At 37.2% G+C, this 22,703-nt stretch overlaps 1 protein-coding gene across 1 annotated transcript in view; it reads left to right on the top strand.

Moving 5' to 3' along the window:
* Positions 1 to 22,703, top strand: part of Cask (calcium/calmodulin dependent serine protein kinase) — a 340,530-nt gene that overhangs the window by 242,767 nt on the left and 75,060 nt on the right. Inside the window, exons 8-11 of the mRNA XM_031372099.1 lie at positions 384 to 506; positions 6,241 to 6,324; positions 15,101 to 15,200; positions 18,395 to 18,412. Coding sequence (XP_031227959.1) covers positions 384 to 506; positions 6,241 to 6,324; positions 15,101 to 15,200; positions 18,395 to 18,412 — 325 coding nt within the window. The remainder of the gene's footprint in view (positions 1 to 383; positions 507 to 6,240; positions 6,325 to 15,100; positions 15,201 to 18,394; positions 18,413 to 22,703) is intronic.

Here is a 22,703-nt window from a genome sequence, read left to right as displayed (position 1 = left end):
GGCCCTCCGCTTGCAGGGAAGGGGCAGAGAAGGATGCTGATACACCTCTGTCACTCGGAAGCTGAGAGGATCCTGTTCCTGCCGCCCTGCGTCTCCCCTGGGACTCGTGGGGCCTGTGCCTCCAGGCTGGCTGCTCCGGTCTTAGAAACTCTGGGCACACCTTTCAAATATTGAAAATATTACAGTATAGCAACACCAACAGAATCATTGCTGATATTAAATAATGAGGAACAAAACCACAAAACATTGCATGTGTCTTCTTCCTCGGAAAGCAGGTCTTTCAATCTCTATTATTTGCCCTGAGAATGTTATGCTGAAATAGTATAATAGTAAATGTTGACTTCTTGAAGATAATCATGTAGCTTTCCTTGTTTCCTTCTCAGATGAATCCAAGGCAGTGGAGCCATATCTCTGAAAGTGCCAAAGACCTAGTACGCCGCATGCTGATGCTGGACCCTGCTGAAAGGATCACTGTTTATGAAGCACTGAATCACCCATGGCTTAAGGTACCATTACTCCCAGGTCACCATCCACACTGGCCTTAAAGAATTCTACAAGATGGACCTTTTCACTCATTACTTGTTCCTTGGCCTTGCCATCAGCCTTGTCCACTGTGTTTGCTGTCTTGCACCTTGTCCAAGACATGCATGATATTTAGCTATTGGACTGGGCACAAAATCAAATTAAGACAGGCTATAGTCTAGCAACGCATGTACGAAAGGAACATCTAAAGTAACCATTTCATCTTATATTATCTTTATATTGCATATAACTGTATACTCTGTAGAATTTCACTGGTTTTTTCAGATGCAAATTTATAATTTTAGGGGAAAGACACATTCAGAAGTTGTTTTTGTATCACATTTTTCTGGATTAAGGAAAATTATATCTTAAGACATCAGAAAATAGTATTGTCTCATTAAAGCATTGTGCCATAATTCCAGGAAATTCTTGCTTCATAAAGAAGAATACATCCTCAGAGATGTTCAGAGTTTTGCCATAAGTTACAAAAGTTGTTTTTTTACTGTTAGAGCCAAGATTTTAGTTCAGCCTACCATTACCCACTATTTATGCTATATATCCTGTCCCTTTCACTAACTTGATGACATTGCTCCAGCTACTTCCCTCTTTCCTATGTTATGAGTTTTCTGGATCTTTTGGATTTAGTGTGTTGTAATTGTTTTTATTGCTTACATACACATGCATGCATGAACATCTGCCTTCTCTTGATCCTACAAATTCCTCCAGCTTCTACCCCCATTCCTTGGTTCTCTCGATTATAAATCTAAAAAGGATTATCTGTACCCATTTCTCCAATCTTTCCCATCCCTTTCTCTTGAACTCATTACTAGTCAGGATCTTGACTACCAACCTACCAACCCCACTAAAACAATTCTTATTGGCATGGGTATGCTTCGGTAGAGTACTTGCCTGGCATGTGCAAGGCCCTGCATTCCAACCCAGAACCTCCAAAACTCAAAAGAAACCTAACTCTTGTCTAGTCACTACTGACCTTCACATCAAGTCTAATGGTCAAATTCCAGACCCAGAGCTTCTTGATCTGTTGACAATATTTGATATCTATCTCCTGAAACTTTCTTCCCTTGGCTCCCATGATACCTGCCCTCTGTTTCCCTTCTGCTAGTCTGGCTGCTTCTCCTCCAGTCCTGCAGATTTTCCATCGCCTCCTTACCACATCACATGGATCTGTCACTGACTGGCCTCCATCCCAGCTCCATATCTCTTTCTCCATCTCACTCTATATGTGGGAGGCCTCATTGAGTTTGACTGCCTTTAAGTATCTGTACATGATGAGTCCTGAATCCAGGCCTCTCACCTGAAATATTTTTCCTTAACCTACTATCTAACTGGGTTTCCTGATACCTTGTTGATTTAACCCTTTCCTAGTCTTCTGTGCCTCAGTTTCTGTCATTCTGGCCTCCTTGCCAATCCTCAGACCACAGTGTTGCCTCAACATTCTTGTAGTAATCATGCTGTCTCTCTAGAAAATTCTTCCTCTAGGTCACTTTGTGGTTTATTCCCTCACATCAGATCCATATTTAGATACCTGCTTCTTGGTAAAATCTTCTCTGGTGACTATTATATAATGATGCTTCCTCAGAGGTTATGCAAGACACTAAGATATGTAAAAATATTGATCAATAATGTACCTTGGTGACTACGACGTTGAATGATATTTTAGAGCAATTTTGACATTTTAGTGAATCTTGATCCTTCTTGGTCTGAGGAGGTATTGTCCAATGATAAAGCACTTTCCTAGCATGCATAAACCCCCAAGTATGGTCCCAAGTAACATTTAAAAGAATATTACTTTTGAAATCTTCATTCAGCCTTTTGATATTTTAATACTAGTATTTCTGATTTTCCTAGCAAAGAACAGATTTTCAGTAGTTTTTTAAGTTTTAGTAGGTTTTTCTCCCTGATACGAAATGAAAATCTTGAAGATTCCTATTCCTTCTTTGCTTCTCTCAACTTTTTCTAATAATGATCTTTTGTCATTTAGAAGTTAATTTAAATGCCAAATGAGGACAGTAGCAGCTGTTTAAGTCATTTTTAAGATCCTTTATAAAAATACTTTGCATTATACAGTTACAGTAGCTTTCATTATCCAAGCTTATCTTGCATAATAACATACTTCTTCCTGGAAATTCTTGTCTCTACTGATGTTTATAGTTCTCACCCTGAGTAGTCTGAGCTTTATACAGAATAGATTTCTGGCACCAAAATGTTTTAAAATATCAGTAATATAAAAGGAAAAGGCTGGAAAGCTGAACTCAGAGTCACCTGCTGTGTATGAACTACTGTTTATCCACATTGCTTATATGTCACCTGGAGATGATGAAGTCAGTGAGGAGCTTATTAGCTGGAGGGAACAACTTATTTTACATTTAGCCCTTGTTCCTGTATGTATGTATCCCATTACAGTGGATGTAAGTTATGTTGATTTAGAAAGACCAAAATGTAAGCCATCATTTAATAAAAAATGCCTTCAATAACTACAAAGCAAAGAGAGAGAATAATGAAACTTCTTGTAATAACGTGTCCAAAGTCAAAGTATCATTGTTTTGAGTCAAAAATAAGAGCAAAAAGAATGATTTCTTTGGTTAAAAAAACAGATCTCTTTTATTTATTTCATGTTGAAATAGAATCTAAGTATTAAACCAAGTACTATATCAATTCCTTATAGTTACTGACTTTCACCTTTTTAATGTCTTTATCTATCTTAAATTAATGAAAACTTGCTATGAATATTCATCCTAACAAAAGTAAAATGAAGTATATATAGAGTTCAGGGTCATAGTTGTAGTGAATTTTCTAGTCTGAAAGGAAGACAGAGCCATTCTGTAAATAGGTTTTCAAATGGTACTAGTAGAGAGTAAAGGCAGAAGGCTCTATCCTGCATGCATAGCTTCTTCTGTGTGGGCATTGCTTAGGGCTCATTTTGTCAGTGTTTCTTGGCCTTTGACTTCTCAAACTGAATCAAAAAATAAAACAAAGCAAAGTAAATAGAATAAATAAAATAGCAGCAATATCAACCTAGGATTTCTCCTCCAACCCTTGGACACCTACAATGTCTACCTTCCTTTCTCCAGCTTTCAGTCTTCCAACCATTATATCAAGGAACCTACCCAGGGCCTTTAATCAGCAGAAGCATGTGATGGAATGTGCTTGCTTTGTCTCATCACTCAACATTAGGCAGTCCTTTCAGTACTTCACTTCTGAACTGATTCCCTTATTGTCAATACCTAATGGTTTGGAGAAAGTGTTTATGTATTAGGTAGGGAGTATTTTCACAGTCAACTGTAAGCCCCATTTGTTTATGTGTATCCAAACAAGACATACGTCTTTCAAGCTGCTTGCCCTAGTCTTCCCAGTACAATAGAAATCAGACCTCCATTTATTCATACCATTACCCATGTTCAATCTGTCAGAGTATCCTGTTATACCTCCAAATACATACATAGCTAAAACCTATTATTTGAGAGATACTTGTAAGCAAATGAGAAACAAATTGCAACTAAGAATAAATCCTTCCAAATTATATATATGATAAAATCTATAAGAAAACATTAAATCTAATGCAAACTTTGAAAATACTTGAACAAACATCTTTTCCAAAGATACACAGATGGCTGATAAGCATGTTCAAAGCTTCTCAGCATTAGTAGTCATTAGGGAAATCCAAATAATGCCACAGAGAAAGACACCTGTACACTTGTGTTAAAATGGCTTAAATAAAAATTGCTAGGGCTAGACAAGTAGTTCAGCGTTAAAAGCACTGGCTTCTCTACCAAAGAGCTCAAGTCCAATTCCCAGTACCCACATGGTGACTCACAACAATCTGTAACTCTAGTTCCAGAGAATCTGTGCTATCTTCTGGCCTTCAAAGACACTGTACACATTTAGTTCACCTCTACAGGCAAAAAGTACACATTAAATAAATCTAAACAAAGAATTAATAAGTATGACTAACCACACAATGTTGACAGAGATTCAGAACATCTAGAACTCATGCTGTTACTGTGAATGTAAAAGATACATCCAATTTGTAAAAGCAGTTTGACTGCCTCTTAAAAAGTTAAACATAACAAATTTACATGACCTAGCCATTTTGTCTGTTCCTTAGAGAAATTAAGTATATATTCATACAAAGACTGACTTTTATCTGAGAGTTTATAAGGTTTTTTAACATTTATTTATTTACTTATTTATTGCCATTTGGGAATACAAGCCAGTTATTTGTTTGTTTGTTTGTTTACCATATATTGTAGGGAGGAGTCAGTGGGTAGCTTGTAGAGCTGATTCTCTCTTCTGTGTCAGTTCTCAGGACCAAACTCAAGTCATGAGGCTAGGCAGCAAGCATCTCTAGCCTATCCCTGTCCTCACATAATAAAGCCAGCCCAGCCTGCCCCATGCTCATCATCCCTCCCATCTGATCTGTGTCTCCACTGTCTCATCACTGTGTTCTCTCTACATGGATTAATTTGCTTGCTATTTATTGCAGTTTCCACACATTCTCACTCCTTGGACCTTTGTGCTAGGTACTTTGCTCTATTTCAATCCCTCTCTAGGAAAATAGTGCCCCATCATTTGTCAATTGTTTGCTTAATGATTGCCAGTCTGGCTAGTTGTGACTTGTACTCTCAAATGGCTAGTGAGTTGACCATTTTTTTCATAATGTTTATTGGCCATATTTATTTCATCTTTGGTGATCTATCCATTTCATTAGCCCAATTGTTGAGTTCATTGTTTCTTAGGTCTTGTTAGTCCTTTGTACATTTCAGATATTACTTTTCTGTCAGATCTTTGGCTAGCAAAGATTTTTCTCTATAGGCTGCCTTTTCAGTCAATTGACAGTTTCCTTTGTTATACAAAAGCCTTTTAATACCATAAGGTCCTATTTGTGTGTTATTGACCTTATTTCCTAAGTGACTAGGGTCCTATTGAGAAAGACCTTTCATTTGCCTGTATCTTCAAGTGTTTTCCCTATTTTTTTTCCTTTAGTAGTTTTAGAATTTCAGGTCTTGCATTAAGGTATTTGATCCATTTGGAGTTGACTTTTGTGCAGTGTAAAAGATAGTGGTGTGGTTTGATTCTTCTAAAATAGAGTTTGAAATTACTCTCTAGGAATTCTAAAAGGCTGCTACAAAGGAAGTTATTTCTTTCTGGGCAAGGACTGATGCAGACCCTGCATGGGTGAAGTGGTAAATTAGATACCCCTTGAAATATCTGTCCTAGTTGGAAGACTTTATACATTTTTGTTGTTCAGTTGTTGCTGACAGTACAGAAAGCTGAATCAGTATTGACTTCATTTTTAAGAGCTCATTTTATCTGACAGTTCATAATGAAGACAACTTTAGTATAATGTGTGTATGTGTGTGTCTGCAAAAAAAGTCATAAAGAAAACTATTACTTTGCATACTAACTAAAAAAACTAAATAGAAAAAGATAACTTCATATTTTTACACTCATTATATAACTTTGTCTAAAAAGTAGATAATCTATTACTTTATTCTTACTAAGTCCTTGATTCTTACTAAAAATACTATTTAGCCATCAATTTTAATGTTCATAGAACTTATATCAGCATATGGAATAAAATAACCAGTTTCCAAAAATTAAATCTAAATGTCACATTTAAGAATTTGACCTACACAATTTATGTTAAGCGTCTTCATTTTCTCAGCAGTTATGTATGATCAGAATCTTCTTTTATAGGAGCGGGATCGTTATGCCTACAAAATTCATCTTCCTGAAACAGTAGAACAACTGAGGAAATTCAATGCAAGGAGAAAACTAAAGGTAAGGTTTTAAAACCCTAAGAGCTCACTAGATGGAGTTTGTAATAATGCTTCTATTCTGTTTGGATTTCCATAAACACATCCTTGTGTTGGCCATTAATTTTGCTACAGCTAAATTATCTCTAAAAATTGTTGCCATTTAGGTAAACTTTTGGGTTTTTAAAATTATTTAATATTTCAGTATGAATCAAAAACAAAATTTAGCAACTAGAAGACACATTATATTTTAGATTTGTTTTGTTCATCTAAACTTCATAGCAAAGAATCTAAGCTATGTTTTCCCAAACATAAATATTTGGACAATAACATGGCACATGTCTATAATCCTACCACTGAGAAAGATGAAGCAGGAGGTTTCTGAGTTTCAGGCCAGCCTGGGCTATATAATGAGACACTACTTCAAAATGTTAAACTAACAGTGATAAGATTTTACAATTGTTAAATGTGGCCTTAGTTCTCTGGAAACTGCAGCTGAGTTAACATTGGCTCTAGGGTTGAACAACCATCTTAAAGCAATAAATGTAAGGCACACTGCCATAATGTATGAAAAAATGTTTGCAGATCTTCTGTCATCCTATATTCTTCTTCTCTCTTGCCAATCTCCTTGCCCTCTGTCTCAGAAAGTAAAGGATCACAAGGATAATGGCCCTTCGTGGGGAGCCATTGTAGTTCAAAACTTTCTGAAAAACACCCACAATTGAGTGGTGGAGGTCTCTAGCTATGGGAAGGAAATTCCATGAGACAGCAGAAGCTGGCCACAAAGATCCAGAGGAAATGATTGATACTTCTTTGATCTGTGGTGCTGAACGTGTTAGGTCGGTTCTGGAAGTAGCTGATTGGATAATAGTCTCTAATCACATGACTCCTACCAATTATAAAACTTCTTGAGTATTTTCAGATGTCCTGAATTATAATAGTATTTATTATTCTTCATGCTTTGAAGATTATGAATGGTTTTATACAGCTAGAAATTATATGTAAATGTTTGGGGAAACTCTCAGGGTATAATAGCACCATAGAAGGCTGAAATGCCCACAATGCTATTCATTAGCCACATGTAGGTGTGTGAATCTAAGTTACTTAAAATTTAAAACTCTGCCGGGTGGTGGTGGTGCACGCCTTTAATCCCAGCACTATGGGAGGCAGAGGCAGGTGAATTTCTGAGTTCGAGGCCAGCCTGGTCTACAGAGTGAGTACCAGGACAGCCAGGGCTATACAGAGAAACCCTGTCTCGAAAAAAAACATTTAAAACTCCAAGTGCCAGTTCCCTATTTATACCATCATGTTTCAAGTGCTCAATAGCCTAGTAGCTACCGTATTAAACAGCACAAACACAAAGCATTCCTACCCTTGTAGATGATTCTATTGGACATGGAATGCTGCTGAACAGCAAGAGATCTTTTCACATATCACTGTTAATGATGAGCATTTTTAGCTAAGCATTTCTCCTAATTCTTTTGTTGTCAGGAAGTTCAAACTGGCTGTTCTCTATGTTTTTATAAAATCCTTGGCAAAAAATAGTTATTAATGATATGCCATCATTGAGATAGTGCCCAAAGAAGTTTATTAAGGCTTAACATCTTTACTTTGACATCTACCTGAACTGGTATAGGCTTCAAATGAAAGAAAAACTAATCATTTAGAGTAAAATTTGGGCAGCTCTCTTGCAGTTAGTTTTCTGTCCAAAGAAATAGTGTCTATGCTTCTTTCTTCACTCTTCTTCTCTAAATCTCTTTAATCCTTGGCTCTTTGCTTTGGCTTTACATAACATTACTCTATGCAAGGTCAAACCTTCATTGCCCAAGCAGAGGTATTTCACTCAGGTTTGAGCTTGCTCTTCACAGGAGACATGCTCTTCCCCTGGTGCCACAGAAGCAGACTTGGACCAAAAATAGCCAAACTGGTGACTAAGATTCATTTGGACAGAGCCAAACTATCACAACAAGCAGGGGTCATGTGGACTTACCACATCCCTTTACAGGGCTATTTAAAGTCTAAAGACCTGCCAAGCAACGTAGAAATAGAAACATCAGCCTAATGATTCTAGGCTTGTTTTCAGCTAAGGCTGCATTCCCGAGAGTTGTCAGCCACCAGGTTAGCACATGTCATACCTTCCTTCCTCAACAAGCTTATTCTCCTTCTTATACTTCTATGAAATTCTAGAACAAAGATGATAACTTCCCTGGTTTCCAACACCAGCACACCACAGCTTATTTCCATAAATAAACAGCTAGGTGCTGCTCATCTTTACTCCAGACACTGATTTGAACTTCCTCAAATGGTGCAGCAACTAAAATTTTAAGACTGCTTTAGAAATGATTCTAAAATTCACTGAAAACTTGCCGAAAGCCAATTACTGAATTTTGGTTAATAGAAAAAAAAGAGGTATAGAGCAATGTAGGAAAGAGTACCTCAAGCTATGATGAGTGAGTGAATCCTGGTTCTGACCCTCCCTCACAGGAAGCCTTGAGCAAATTGCCTAAAGTCTCTATGCCTCAGTTGTCTTTATCTGGGAAGTATACATAGTGCAAAGTACAGCTAATTCTTAGGAGAATTCAATGAGCTACTGTTACAACAGTTAGAAGAATACCAGGATTTGGGAAATGCTCCAAAGATCTTTTTTGCCACCGGGCAGTGGTGGCGCACACCTTTAATCCCAGCACTTGGGAGGCAGAGGCAGGCGGATTTCTGAGTTTGAGGCCAGCCTGGTCTACAGAGTGAGTTCCAGGACAGCCAGGGCTACACAGAGAAAAACCCTGTCTCGGAAAACCAAAACCAAAAACAAACAAACAAAAAGATCTTTTTTGCTATTAAATTTGTGATTTTTTTTATTAATATATTATTGAGATCTTAATGGTACTACCTTGGATTTAGTAATCTGTAAAGATTGTAGTTCCTGAATAAGTATTGTATACCATTTTAGAGTTTTGCTACTCATTCACTTTAATATTTTAGAACTTTTAGAAACTTTTAACCATTTATTACTTTTTATTTATTTTGTGCACCTGAAGGTCAGGAAACAGATGGTATGCTAGGTATGTGGAGGTTGGAGAACAGCTGTACGAGGCAGGCACCTTTGCCCACTGGACAGTCTTGGCCAGCCCTGAGGAACATTAAAAAATGTATAAAATATTGAAAACTTTTACTAAATAATCCCCGTTCTTATATTTCTTCTAAAGTAATTATGCTTAGAATTTTCTCACTATTCATTATTATTTCCCTTACATTATCTACAAGAAGTTTTTATAGTTATACTCGCTTCCTTGTAACTACATTCTACAAGTAATATAGCCATGTAACATACAAGGCCTTTAATAGGGACCTGAAATCTTTGTTTTGAATTGTATATATTCTGCTGTTTTATATATAAATATGCTTCTAATAAAATATAATAAATAAATCAGGCAAAGTAAGATTAATAATAATTCATAATAAAATACAATAATTATAGCAATATGTTATATAAAAGTCATTTAAAACATTTGAATTATTGGCTTCTAGAATATTCCCTGTAATATTTTTCTTTTTTAAGATTTATTTATTTTATTTTATGTATGTGAGTACACTGTGATGGTTATGAGCCTTCATGTGGTTGTTGGGGCTCCGGTCAGCCCTGCTCACTCTGGTCAGCCCCACTCGCTCAGGTCCACTCAGTCCCTGCTCACTCCAGCCCAAAGATTTATTTATTGTTATACATAAGTATGCTGTAGCTGTCTTCAGACACCCCAAAAGAGGGTATCAGATCTCATTACGGGTGGTTGTGAGCCACCGTGTGGTTGCTGGGATTTGAACTCAGAACCTTCAGAAGAGTAGTCAGTGCTCTTACCTGCTGAGCCATTTTGCCAGCCCCCTCCCTGTAATATTTTCATATAAGGAATGATTGTAAGTAACTAGAACTGAGGAAAGGAAAAACTAGTCTATACTCCTCATATGAGACTCTTGGACCAGCAGATCAGCATCATCTGGAGCATATTAAAATAGGAATTCCTGGGTTGTAATATATTCAGATAAGAAAAGAAAAAGCTTCCATTTGGAAAGAAAAATAACACTGTCTTTGCAGATGACATGGTTCCATATTAAAAATCCCAAGAAATTTACTAGAAATAACAAGTCCATAACAAGTATAAGTTATAAATCAGAACAAAAAATGATTCATATATATTCATATATGTATATATATCCACACACATATATGAGCAATGAATAGTCTTAAGAGGAAATTAAGAAATACGTCTGTTCACTGCAACATAACAATGAAATGTTCAGAAATAAATCCAACAAAATAAATACAAGATGTATAAATTAATATTGCTGGAAAATTAGGAATCTAAGTAAAGGGTAAATTATCTGGGAAGACTATGTTATCTAGGCTGCAAGGAAGATCTGTGCTCTGAGATGCAGGCTCCTTAAGTGAGGTATTAGTTACTTTCTCATTGCCACAACAGAATACTCATCAAAACCCAACTTAAGGAAGGAAGGAAGGATTCACTTTGGCTCACTGTTAGAGTGTATGAGGACATAACAGCAAAAATATGAGAACAGTAGTCATGTTGTGCCAGTAGTCAGGAAGCCAAGAGAGATGAATGCTGGTGCTCAGCTCCTTTTCTTTCCTCAGTCTTGGTCCTGAGCCAGAGGATTGGTGCTGCCCACAATTAGGGCAGCTCTTCCCTCCTCAGTTAGTCCTCTCCAGAAACACTTTCTTAGACTCACCCAGTGGTGATATTTTTGGGTGATTCTGAGTGCAGCCAAGTTGACAGTGGAAATGTAAGTATCATGACAGGGTACAAAGCAAAACACATTATATATGCATTTATGAAATTCTCAAATAGCTAAAAAGTGTTTCCTAAGTTTAAAAAATTCTTTAATCAAAATAACATGCTTTGGAATAAAATATTTTCATCCCTTTCACTATCACTACTGATTTTTGTATAAGCAGAAGTTATCTTACTATTACAACAATTTTCATTTCAATGTTTCTATTTAAAATAACTTCTATTAAACTGAAATATAATGGAACATAAATATAAGGTTTGGCATTTAAAGGAAAAAATATATCTAAATAGAAGCAATAGTCTATGTTTGAGTGAATTAACTTCAATCAATGTAGGAAATGATAGTTTGAGTCAAGCAGGGTGTCGCACACCTGTAATCCCAGCACAACTTCAAAGCCAACCTAGGATATCTAGCCATGCTGTTTCAACACCCCCCCCCCAATCCAAAACAAGGGCTATAGTGAGTTGAAGCCAAGCAGTTCGATTAAGAGGATAAAGCCACTTATACTTTTAATATAGAAAGCAAGAAAGAACCTCCCCTCAAGAAGGCTCACATGAACTTTCTCCAGCTGTGAGTTTCTGCATAGAGTCTGTACAAGATTGGGCCCCTAAACATTTAGTCATAGGTGGGAGAGGGGTTCATGGAGCTCTACCCCACTCAAAAAAGCTAATGGCAGACTGAGACTGCTAGGGGAGAAGTCATTATCCTAGTGTAGTCACTGGCAAGTTACCCATGTTCTAGTGGATAGCTTTACACCATGCAGGCAGCTCAGGTTAAGCCCCATGAAGTCACAAAGTCAAATCAGACAGAAAATCAAAAGGCGTGAAAGTAAGAGAGGGACTTAGTGGAAGGATGCAGGGGGTGGGGGTGGCCAAAATATTAAATAATGGAGAGATTGTCAAATAAGAAACTTAATTTATAAAGGAAATGAACACAAGAAAGATTTCTGACAACTCTCTACAAGTTTATTGATTTTGCAAATTGTAAATGTATACCTTACTATAAGAAAATGCAGTAAACTAAAGGAATGCTATTTTAGTTCTTTAAAAGCAGAAAGTTGCAACTTTATCATAGTTTTTCTTAATAGATTTCAAATAGTCTTAACTTAAAATGATGTTTGATCCTTAAAACATGCTAAAGTACACCTAGTAAATTTGAAGAGATTTGTCAAAGTTGGGTAAACCCAATTTTAAAAAAAATAGAGAACTGTTTATATAAGCTATCATTTATATTGCTGTACCCAATAGTCTCTTCACTAGATACAGTGTACTATGGGAGTTGGCAAACAATGTCCAGGGGGTCTAGTCCACCCCACTCCCTTTTTGAGGGATATAAAGCTTTATTAAAATCCAGTGTTGTATATTCGTTTACATTTCACCTGTTGCTTTTGTACTTTAATGACAGAGTAGAAAATATGTAGCCTTCAAAGCCTAAAGTATTTATGTTCTGGCCCTTTACAGAGTTAAAAAAAATTAACTCCTAGAGGAATGAAAACTCCTAAATTAGGAAGAATAATCAATGGATCTCAGTTCTGGCCATGGGTGATTGTATCTTTAGTCATAACAGAGTGCTGAGCCTGTCTGGACCTCAATTTTCCCTCCTATGAAATGAATCCTTTTGAAATGGCTCATCAGCGAGATTGGCTCTCAAATTGTAATAAAGTTCTGTGAATCTGAGCTGTTTTGAAACTGTTTTCCTGTTTCACATAATTGCCTTGCATTGGGTAGTAGAACCATATATGGTCACTGAACTGAGAAAATAAATAAACCAAGCTGCTAGGAACTTACTGTTTCAAAGCTATTTTTCTCTCAGGCTCTTTCAAGTACCAGTATAAGTACTTGTTTATAGATCTTCAACTACAGAAGTAGTTGGGAAAAGCCTTAAAATGTAACACTAACATACTAAGAAACTCAGTTGAACTTTACTTGGAAAAAAAAACTCTAAAATTCTGTTTTGGGTGTGTGGGAAATATTATTTGATACATAAGAATTCCATTCCTCCCAGCTTTTAGGGAGAATGTATAATATGCAAAGTGAAATAAGATTCTTCTGTAGAAAGAAAACTTAACCTTCACTGTATTTTCCTATGTACTTGATAAAGTTCTGCAGAAAAACTTCTTTGTTTTAATCCCACACTATGGGAAATGTAGGCAGTTGCATCAAATGGTAATTTCAAAACCACTTGTATTTTATTTTGTGTTTCTCCCTTTTTTGTCTTTTCTGTTCTTGCTGCTGCTATTTTGAGACATGATCTTGCTATGCAGCCCAGGCTAGCCTGGACCTCCCAGTCTTCCTGCCTCAACTGCAGGCATGCAATGCCATATTGGTTCTTTATTTCCTATAGTCCATTTTTCAAGTAATATTTAGAGAAAGAAACTTAACATGATCCCAGAAAAGTAGACCTTGTGGAAATGCATTGCTGCTAACATTTTCATGTATGTACCAACAAGTGCCTACATGCATGACAGATTTATCTTTCCTTGCAGAAAAACTCATGAGTTATTTAAAATTTACATACAATCTATGACAGACGTAGACTACTTCAGTGGTTTGATATTTTAACTACCGAAGTGAACACTTCTATGTAGAGCAGTAAAAGACTCACATTCATGTTCTGCCTCTGTTTAAGTGGGCTTAGTAATGATTTATACTTCCAGAATGTCCAACGTTTTCAAAGTACTTTTGTTTACATTAGGACTTTAGGCAATGTAAAGTAAGGTACATCCCCTTTCATACTCTCAGTTTACAGATAATAAGACCTAGAGAGGAAATGAGATCAATAGCTCAGTCAGAAAAGTGCTTCCCGCACAAGCATGAGAACTGAGTTCCATTCCTAGCACCCACCTAAGAATACACATAAGGCCAGCACTGAGGCCTTTGAGACAAGAGAGAATACACAGTCCCTGCACTGGGGCAGAGACATGAGGATCCTGGGGCCTGCTGACCAGCCCAGCCTAGTCTCATGAGCAAGCCCCTGTTCCCAGTGAGACTCTGTTACAGAAAACAAGTCGCTGACTCCTGAGGAATGACCTAGTTTAGACAGACCTCTAGCCCTCACATGCACACATATACTTGCACATTCATAGAAACATGTTCAAATATACACATATATGCATACACCATGCAAGAACAAGAAAACCTAGAAAGTATTAATGATCTACTCAAGCAATGCTGTGGAGCTAGAACATGACGGAGCTAGAAAGCAAGCATAGCAACTTATGTTTCTTCCTATTGCTAAAACACTAACACACATTGCTGTCCTACACAGTAGTCCTAAAGATGTCAGCACTCTGTATGGCAGTGCTTCTCTACTATGGTTCAGTGGGTCCTCTCTGTGGCTTCTAGGATCCACATGTAACCAGGTGTGATGTTGCGTGTCTATAATACCAGCCCTTGGGAGGAGGTAAAGATAATTGGATCAAGAGTTTGGGGCAGCCTCACCTACATAGCAAATTCAAGGCCAGCCTGTGCTGTATGATATCTAGTCTCAAAAATAAATTTACATGGAGTTGATTCAGATGTGTGGCCTGATAGTTTATGTGCAAGAGTAACATAGTCATTGTTACAAAAAGAGGGAAAAGACTGAAAAATGATTGTATCTTCACTGATACTATTGTTAACATTCTGATATATGTTTACTATTTTATAATTGTTAACTATTTTTCCAAAAAAAGTGATCAGAATATGCACTGTTTTGAAACATTTTTAAAAATATGATTTATTACAAGAATCTTATTTCATTAAATATCCTTCTACAGCATCATTTTATAATGACAGTCTTGTACCATGTGATACATGTGCAAGTCCAAAATGTAATTATATACTTCATTAGGCGTATGGAATTAATGTCAAGTATTCCAAACTTGTTTTGAGACCCCCTCTCTTCTAGCCAACATGTCTTACAAATTTCACTTTCTGACTAATCCTTAAGCTGAATAACCATTAGTAACGCTTTATGTTTGCGTGTTTGTTTTAATTGTGTACTTTTTCATCTTCTCCTGTTAGGGTGCAGTACTAGCTGCTGTGTCAAGTCACAAATTCAATTCCTTCTACGGGGACCCTCCTGAAGAGTTGCCAGATTTCTCCGAAGACCCTACCTCCTCAGGTAATTGGGCAATTTACTCATTCGCCTGTAGGAATCACTTGCCATCTCTCTTTTCTCTTCCATTCTGAATAGTCTTTGTGGGAATGTAGTCAAGTCCTCTGATTCTAAGGAAGTTTGTCACCCACAAAATCATACTTACATATGTCTAGTTCCTCTTTATTTGAATACCAAAACTGTCCTCTCTGAATGCTCCCAAACCAACATTATGCCAGTTTCTTTTTTACCTCAGTACTTCTTCCCCTTTGTACAGTCCAAAACTCTGTACTGCATTTCCTTCTCTCCAGTGTTGCAGTTCAGCTCACTGGATCTTGATGAGCATCTTCTCCCACTACCAAACCTTCTAATGTCCTCTTTGGACGTTAGACATGGGCTCTCTTTTGTTTATTTACTTAACTCCTGAGTCATATGTCATCTGGCCTCAGCTTTACTTCTGTTAGAGACAAAATTTTTACATGGTGTAATTTGCCCCTCTGATTTGATTTTTGATTTTTTCTATTCTTCTTTAAACTGGCTTCTTTAATAGTTATGTATAAGCATTAGAAACCTGACTCAGGACTACCTGACTACAGCATGAGTAGTATGTCCTATAGTCAGCAGTATAAGAGTGCTTTTCCTTGGAGGGTCTGGAAATGTCTGTCAGTGCTTAGCTTCTGCCCTCTTCTCATGAATATACATGCATATACAGATTCAAAAGCTCTTGCCAATCAGTATGTGCCTACACCATATGCAAAATGACCAGACTGAGTTTCCTAGTCCAGCAGGTGTGTGCTTCCTCCTTTTGTCTTTTACCGATCGGGATATGAATCTTCCTCTTTTGAGCAAAGGTGATTTCCAGACACATTCAGAATCTTAGAGAAGTGACTGGGCTTCCTCTTGTTCTGTGGCATGGTTGTGATTGTCCATATCCTCTGGATCACTTCATCTCTGCCCTTCTTTTCTTCCTAATATATTTTGTTCCCATCTCCTAGACCATTTTTAGAGGTTGAACATCTCTCTTCTGGCTTTTAGCATAGATTACAGTTGGCCCTACTTAAGGAACATGGATCCAGGCGTGATTTTTATTTTATATCTGTGATGACATGATAGAGGCACAGATTTACTATATTTAGAATGAATTATCTCTTCGGGATTTATGGTCAATGACTATACTATCACTTTCATTTTTGAAATGGGTCTAGAAAACAGTATAGTCCTTAATCTTGATAATTTGCCTTTAATTAATATTTTCCTCTGTCCACTGACAACTTAATAAGGCCTTAAGTGTTCTTTTCCTGGAAGAATTGAAATTTTTCTTTACAAAAAGAAATTATCTATATTTGTAAACATGCTTACTTATATTGAATATATTTTATCACCTGGTCCCATTCTTTAGAATATTTTTAAATGGTTTGTTTGAAACAGTTCTTTTAGTGTAATACTATGTTTTTAAACAAGCAAACAAACAGCAAAAACAACAGCAAAACCTTCCACCAGCTTGTAGGCTGCCTTCAAGATTTCACATTAATTGTTCACAATTGAACATTTCTTCTTGGCTTTCCTTTCCTTCGGTCTCACCTTGTTACACTCTTTTTCTTTTCTTTAATTCTGGGAACGTCATGATCTTCTAAGTAGTGTATATTTTAAATGGCCATGGTAAATATCTGTAAAGGACTTTTTCAGTAACGCTATCTGAGTGCTACAAGTGAAAAGTAGAATTAAAATCAAGCAAAAAGTAGAATTAAAATCTAAATGTAAATCACTACCCTAAATAAAGGGGAAATTTTTATGTAGTCATTAGTCAGAAGCAAAGGAGATTTTTAATGTAATGTTTCCCTACACATTTCACATAGCTATCAGAAAGTATTCATACATTTCCAAAATTAATTTTTAATGCTAAGCCATTTGAGGAAAGCATTCTGTCCTAATCAACAGTATTGACCTAGAGCCATCTGCCAGCCCATGGCCTCTCTGCAGCCAACAGTAGTGTATCAGCTGCAGAAAGCCGTTTATGTATTTTATCTGGACTCAAAGCTTTGCACTTTTGTAAATGAAAATATCTACATTTGTTTTTCATTGTTTCCATCTCATTTTTGGTATTTTCATTATTTTTTAAACCTAAAAAAAAAATCTTCCTTTTATCCTTATGCTTGTTTATTTCAAATTCCCAAAGTAACCCTTTTCCCAGTCTTGATGTTTGGATTTATACGGGTTTGTTTCACACTGAAAAACCAGAAGCACTTTTTGTAATTACCTGCAAGTGCATTCAAGCCTGAGATGAGAGAGAGAAATGACTGCAGAGCCTACACTTGTAGGGTACTGACTATATCTACCTGGACCATGGAGTTTTAATACCAAAATATTCCTTGAAACCATGAAAATTCTTATGAGAAGCCACCTAGCTACTGACTTAGTTTCCTTTCTAATGCTGTGGTAAAGACCATGACCAAAAGCAACTTAAGGAGGAAAGGGTTCACCTTAAAGTCTACAGTCCATCATCAAAGGAGGTTGGGAGGGCTGGGAAGATACAAGAGAACAATGTGTCTCACCAGCTGTCTATTCTTTACATGGGCTATCTTTGTGTTCTACCTTACAAATTACCTTTTCCATTCTGATGAAATGATAGTGGGTCCATGTAAAAAAATTAGCCTACCAAAAGTAATAATTGTCCACCCATTTTTGTCCCCCAAATTTTTTTCAAAATTTCTCCTACAGCATTCTGAAGTTTGGGAACAGTAACTAAAGCTGCTTGGCCACAAAATGCAGCATGTTATTTCCTTAAATTAAAATTAATAACAAATAAGAGTATGCATTTGAGAAATGTGAGTATTTAAAATCACAGTCTAAAAAGTAATCGGCTCCACAGCCAAAGCTGAACATGTTTAGATGTGTCATTGTAATGCAAAACATTGTTTTTCTGAAAAATACTTTTCCATTTTGACTATTGAAGTATATTCACTATGCTTTTACTAGATTCTCTAAAGTTAATCTTATGATAAACAGTATCTTGTTGCTTTGTTTGTTAATTCAAAGTGAAAATGTTCTCATATTTCAAAGCAAAGACTTTAGAATGAGATCACAGTAATGTCTGAAATTTGGGGGGGTTAGCATGGGGGCTGTGCTTGTGGATTATCTAGAGGGCCCAACTGTGGCTTGATGACCTGCTTGCTCTAAAATCATAATGTTTGTCCTTTGTCCATATGCTGCCTTCCTCCTAGGACTTCTAGCAGCAGAAAGTAGGTATCCCTTTGTTTTCCTCTAAGGTTTATCTTTATGCAGAAGTGTTTGGCTTTGCATGGTTCATAATTGGCTTGACTTTTTCCATGGCTGTTTGTGTTTAGATGTTTAAAAGTGAATTTTAACACTGTCTGACCATAAAATAAGAAATTGTATATATTGATTTCCTGAGGCATTATTGTATATCTGAATTTCTCACTTCTTTCAAGGGGTAGGGAGGAGGCAGTGTTAAAATTTCAGCCATACTTAATATTATTTCACATTTGAAATTCAAACACAAATATATTCATTCTGGGGAAAAGGTAACATTTTATTTTGAAGTTGGCTCCCAAGAAAACTTTTAGGGTAAGTGAGTTTTCTTTTGACAATTTTGTTACACATGAATGGTTTTTATTACTGATATAAAAGTCATTCTGTTTATCATTGTTGGGCTGTAAAGTAAACTCTGAAATTATGTCTTTTAACAACCCCCATCATCAGGTACAGTGGTGGGAAAGCATACAGGTATACTGGTACACCAGACTCAGGAGACTGAGGCAGGAAGGTAACAAGTTGGAGAGCAGTCTCGGCTATGTAGTGAGACCTTGTTGCAGAAAATAAATAACAAATAAGAGATATCCTTTAACTGCAAAGAGACGTAATTTGAATATGTAAAAAAGTAAGCTGTACAAAATATGCACACACAACACTGTGTTTGGGGGTTATGTGTGTGTGTGTGTGTGTGTGTGTGTGTGTGTGTGTGTGTGTGTATGTGGTGTGTAAAACTGAAACTGTCCTGATAGAGGGTAGATTATAACAATATCAGTATTTAAAATGCAATTCAAATTTAAAATTTACCTCAAAGTAATGCTGACTAAAGGGAAGTAATAAGAGACAAAGATAGATTAGAAAATCTGGGTGCTAACAATGAATTTCGTTGTCACTTTTGTTGCATTTAATGTTTATAGCTAAAGTTACAGACAATAATACAAAAATCTCACCATATACTAGTGGTTTATGGCTGAGAATGGCAGCGCCCATGGGTCACAAGTGGGGGTGTGGCTTTGCTAAGTGCCTCTGCCTACCCTTCAGAGCTGTCATATTTACATTTCAGATGTTATCCCTTTACCCAGTTTCCCCTCCAGAAACCCCCTATTCCATCCCCCCTTATCCTGCTTCTATGAGGGTGCTCTCCCACCCACCCACCCACTCCCACCTCTCCACCCTGGCATTCCCCTACACTGAGGCATCAAGCCTTCACAGGACCAAGGGCCTCATCTCCCTTTGATGCCAGATAAGGCCCCTTCAGGTCCTTCAGTCCTTTCCCTAACTCCTATATTGGGGACCCCATGCTCAGCCCAATGGTTGGCTGCGAACATCCTCATCTGTATTGGTCAGGCTCTGGCAGGGCCTCTCAGGAGACAGCTGTATCAGGCTCCTGTCAGCAAGCACTTCTTGGCATCCACAATAGTGTTTGCCATTTGGAGTCTGTATATGGGATGGATCCCCAGGTGGAGCAGGTTCTGGATGGCCTTCAAAGTGTGGAATAGAAATTTTCTAATCCTCACTGGCTATGGGCTTGTCTACAAGGCTGTTCACAACCCAGCAGCTTGCTGCCCCAAATAAATGACTAAGTGGAAGGCACGAGTTGTTCCTCATTGTTCCCAAGACAGGGAACAGTTTTATAACTTTGCATCAGAAATAACCTTCTCTATGCTCAGGCCCCATACCAGGAGAAGTAGTTGATCACAAATGGTAAGAACAGCAGGGTACAGGATCTTAGGGGTTCAGAGGCTTCTGACATATCCATGCTATAAAAATGGAAATCAATCAAGCAATCAATCTATTCTTCCCTTCCCTCCCTTTTCTCCCCTTTCCCTTTTCCTCTCTTCTGTCCTTTTTTAGTCAGCCGCATCTATCAGCATATTTGGGAAGGAACATCCTATCGTTCATACCTACCAGTCTGCATAAAACTTAATGCAGATGATCATTTAAGGCTAGCAAAATATTATCAAAACACTTTGAAAAAATGGTGCTCAAAAATGTTACTACTTGTGCCTAGTGGTGCGTGTCTTTAATCCCAGCACTCAGGAGGCAGAGGCAGGTGGATCTCTGTGATTTCAAGTCCAACCTGGTCTACATAGTGAGTTCCAGGACAGCCAGAGATCTTGTCTAGTTTATTGAAAGTAAAACCTAAAAAAGAATGGTACTACTTGGAAATAGACTTTTAATAAACATAATGTCACTAGAATTATAGCCCCTGTGTCCTGATGAAATGTATATGTAGAGTTCCTTAAGAAATATAAGCTATATACATTTTTGAGGTACCTGTGCCATAATCTACACTTAAAGAATCTAAGACATTTATCATCATATCCAAGTTTCCACAACTAGAATTGGATATAGTACACCTGCCAGTGGTCAAAATACAGTTTCTACTTATAACATGATTGAAAGCCTGAATGTGCTTCATGCATTGAAAATAAAAGCTGTTGGCTAGGGGACTTTGGTGAGAAGAGACAGACTGCAGTTAGACAAGGGGGGATATTTTTTGAGTAATAACACTGTACACTTGAATTGGTAAGTTTAAATTAATAGCGTGCACTTAAGTAAGAAAAAAAATTGAGACCAGGTCTCACTATGTAGCCCTGGCTAGCGTGGAATTCAGTGTGTAGTAGACCAAACTGGCCCTGAACTCAGAGATCTGCCTTTCTCTGTCTCCTGATGCTGACATTAAAGGCATTTGCCACCACACCTGGAAAGACAAATGTTTTCAGCATTATATTACTTGACTGGGGACAGGGTTCCCACCTGCAATCACAGTGCCCAAAGGAGCTGAGACAGGATAATCATAACTTCAAAACCAGCCTGAGCTTCATAATGAAACCCTGTCTCAGAAAAGATATCATGTTACAAAGGAGACTGCACGTGCAGTAGAGTAGTGATGCATTAATGAGCCACCGGTGCAACAGGCTTAGCTCTACATGTAGACAAGAAATGCACACAGATCTTCCCTGAAATAACTGCCAGGAAAATGTGAGAGCACCAAAACCCAATAAATGGTAAACTTAAGATGTGTGTACTTTGCTGTGTTTGAATTTTATCTGAGAGAAGAATTGAAGTCTTTGCTGAAGTTTCTAAGAGGAAGTGACTGGTGTTAGCCACTCTGCCACTTACTGTTACAAGGAGAAATGCAATGAATTGCCAGATGGATAACTGGCGATACATTTGATAGAGCATACAGCAAGCTGTGGCCTAGGTAGTTATCAGACTTTCTGCTTGCTTGGATTTGCTCAGTTTGCTATGTGGGGGGAAAGGGTTTAAGAGAGAGCCCACATTGGCACTGAGAACCTCTTAGTTTAAGCATTATTCTGTTTATTTTTCTGTCATCCTTTTGGGTTTATTTTTACTTGGTTAAATTTTTGTGAGACTTTTCCACTCTTATAATGAAACTGTTCTGTACACTAAGCTTTGATTGACCTTAAAAACATATTCCTCTTTAAATAAATAGACCTAGAAAACATTTTTAAAGTAGTTGACATATTTATCCTATTTTGACTTTTGTTTCATAATAGTAACAGAAGACTTTTCGGAAAAACTTTCTTAGAAGTGAGATTCTTTGGAAAAGTATAAATGTTTAAAATTTAATTGTATGGTTTTTCGATCTGAATTTTTAGAAACAAGATTGATTAGTGAACGAACAGTGTAAAATGTTACCCTAAGGCAGGTATAATTGCTTTTAGTAAATTTACCAATGTAAAAGTTTGGGCCAAGTTTGGGCCAGCAGATAGCTCAGTGGATAACACATGCTGCTCTTATAAAGGACACAAGTTCTGTTCCCAGGACCCATGTTGGGTGATTCATAAGAGAAGTCATAACTCCAGCTCATCTCACTTTCACAGGCACATGCACGCAGGTACATATAGCCACGCACATACATAAATAATATTTTTTAAAAAAATAAAAAACCAAGCAGTGGTAACACAGGACTTTAATCTCAGAACTCAGGAGACAGGTTTCTGAGTTCAAGGCCAGCCTGATCTACAGAGTGATTTTTTTCAGGATAGCTAAGGCTACACAGGAAAAAAAAAAACTGTTTTGAAAAACAAATGATAAAATAAAAGTGTGGACCAAATGCTAGAAAAGAACTTCATGTGGTAAATACAAATGGAATTAAGAAGAAAACAGAAATATTGCAAAGCACAACATTACTGAACACATGACTCAGGTACATTGCTGAAGGTAATTGCCACGCACACTTGCGTGATGGCGGTATTTGAGGTGAAAACTTCAAGGAAAGTCAGCCTCCTG

Source organism: Mastomys coucha, chromosome X (assembly GCF_008632895.1).
Source record: "Mastomys coucha isolate ucsf_1 chromosome X, UCSF_Mcou_1, whole genome shotgun sequence".
NCBI lineage: Eukaryota > Metazoa > Chordata > Mammalia > Rodentia > Muridae > Mastomys > Mastomys coucha.
This window is presented reverse-complemented; position numbering and strand designations above follow the sequence as displayed.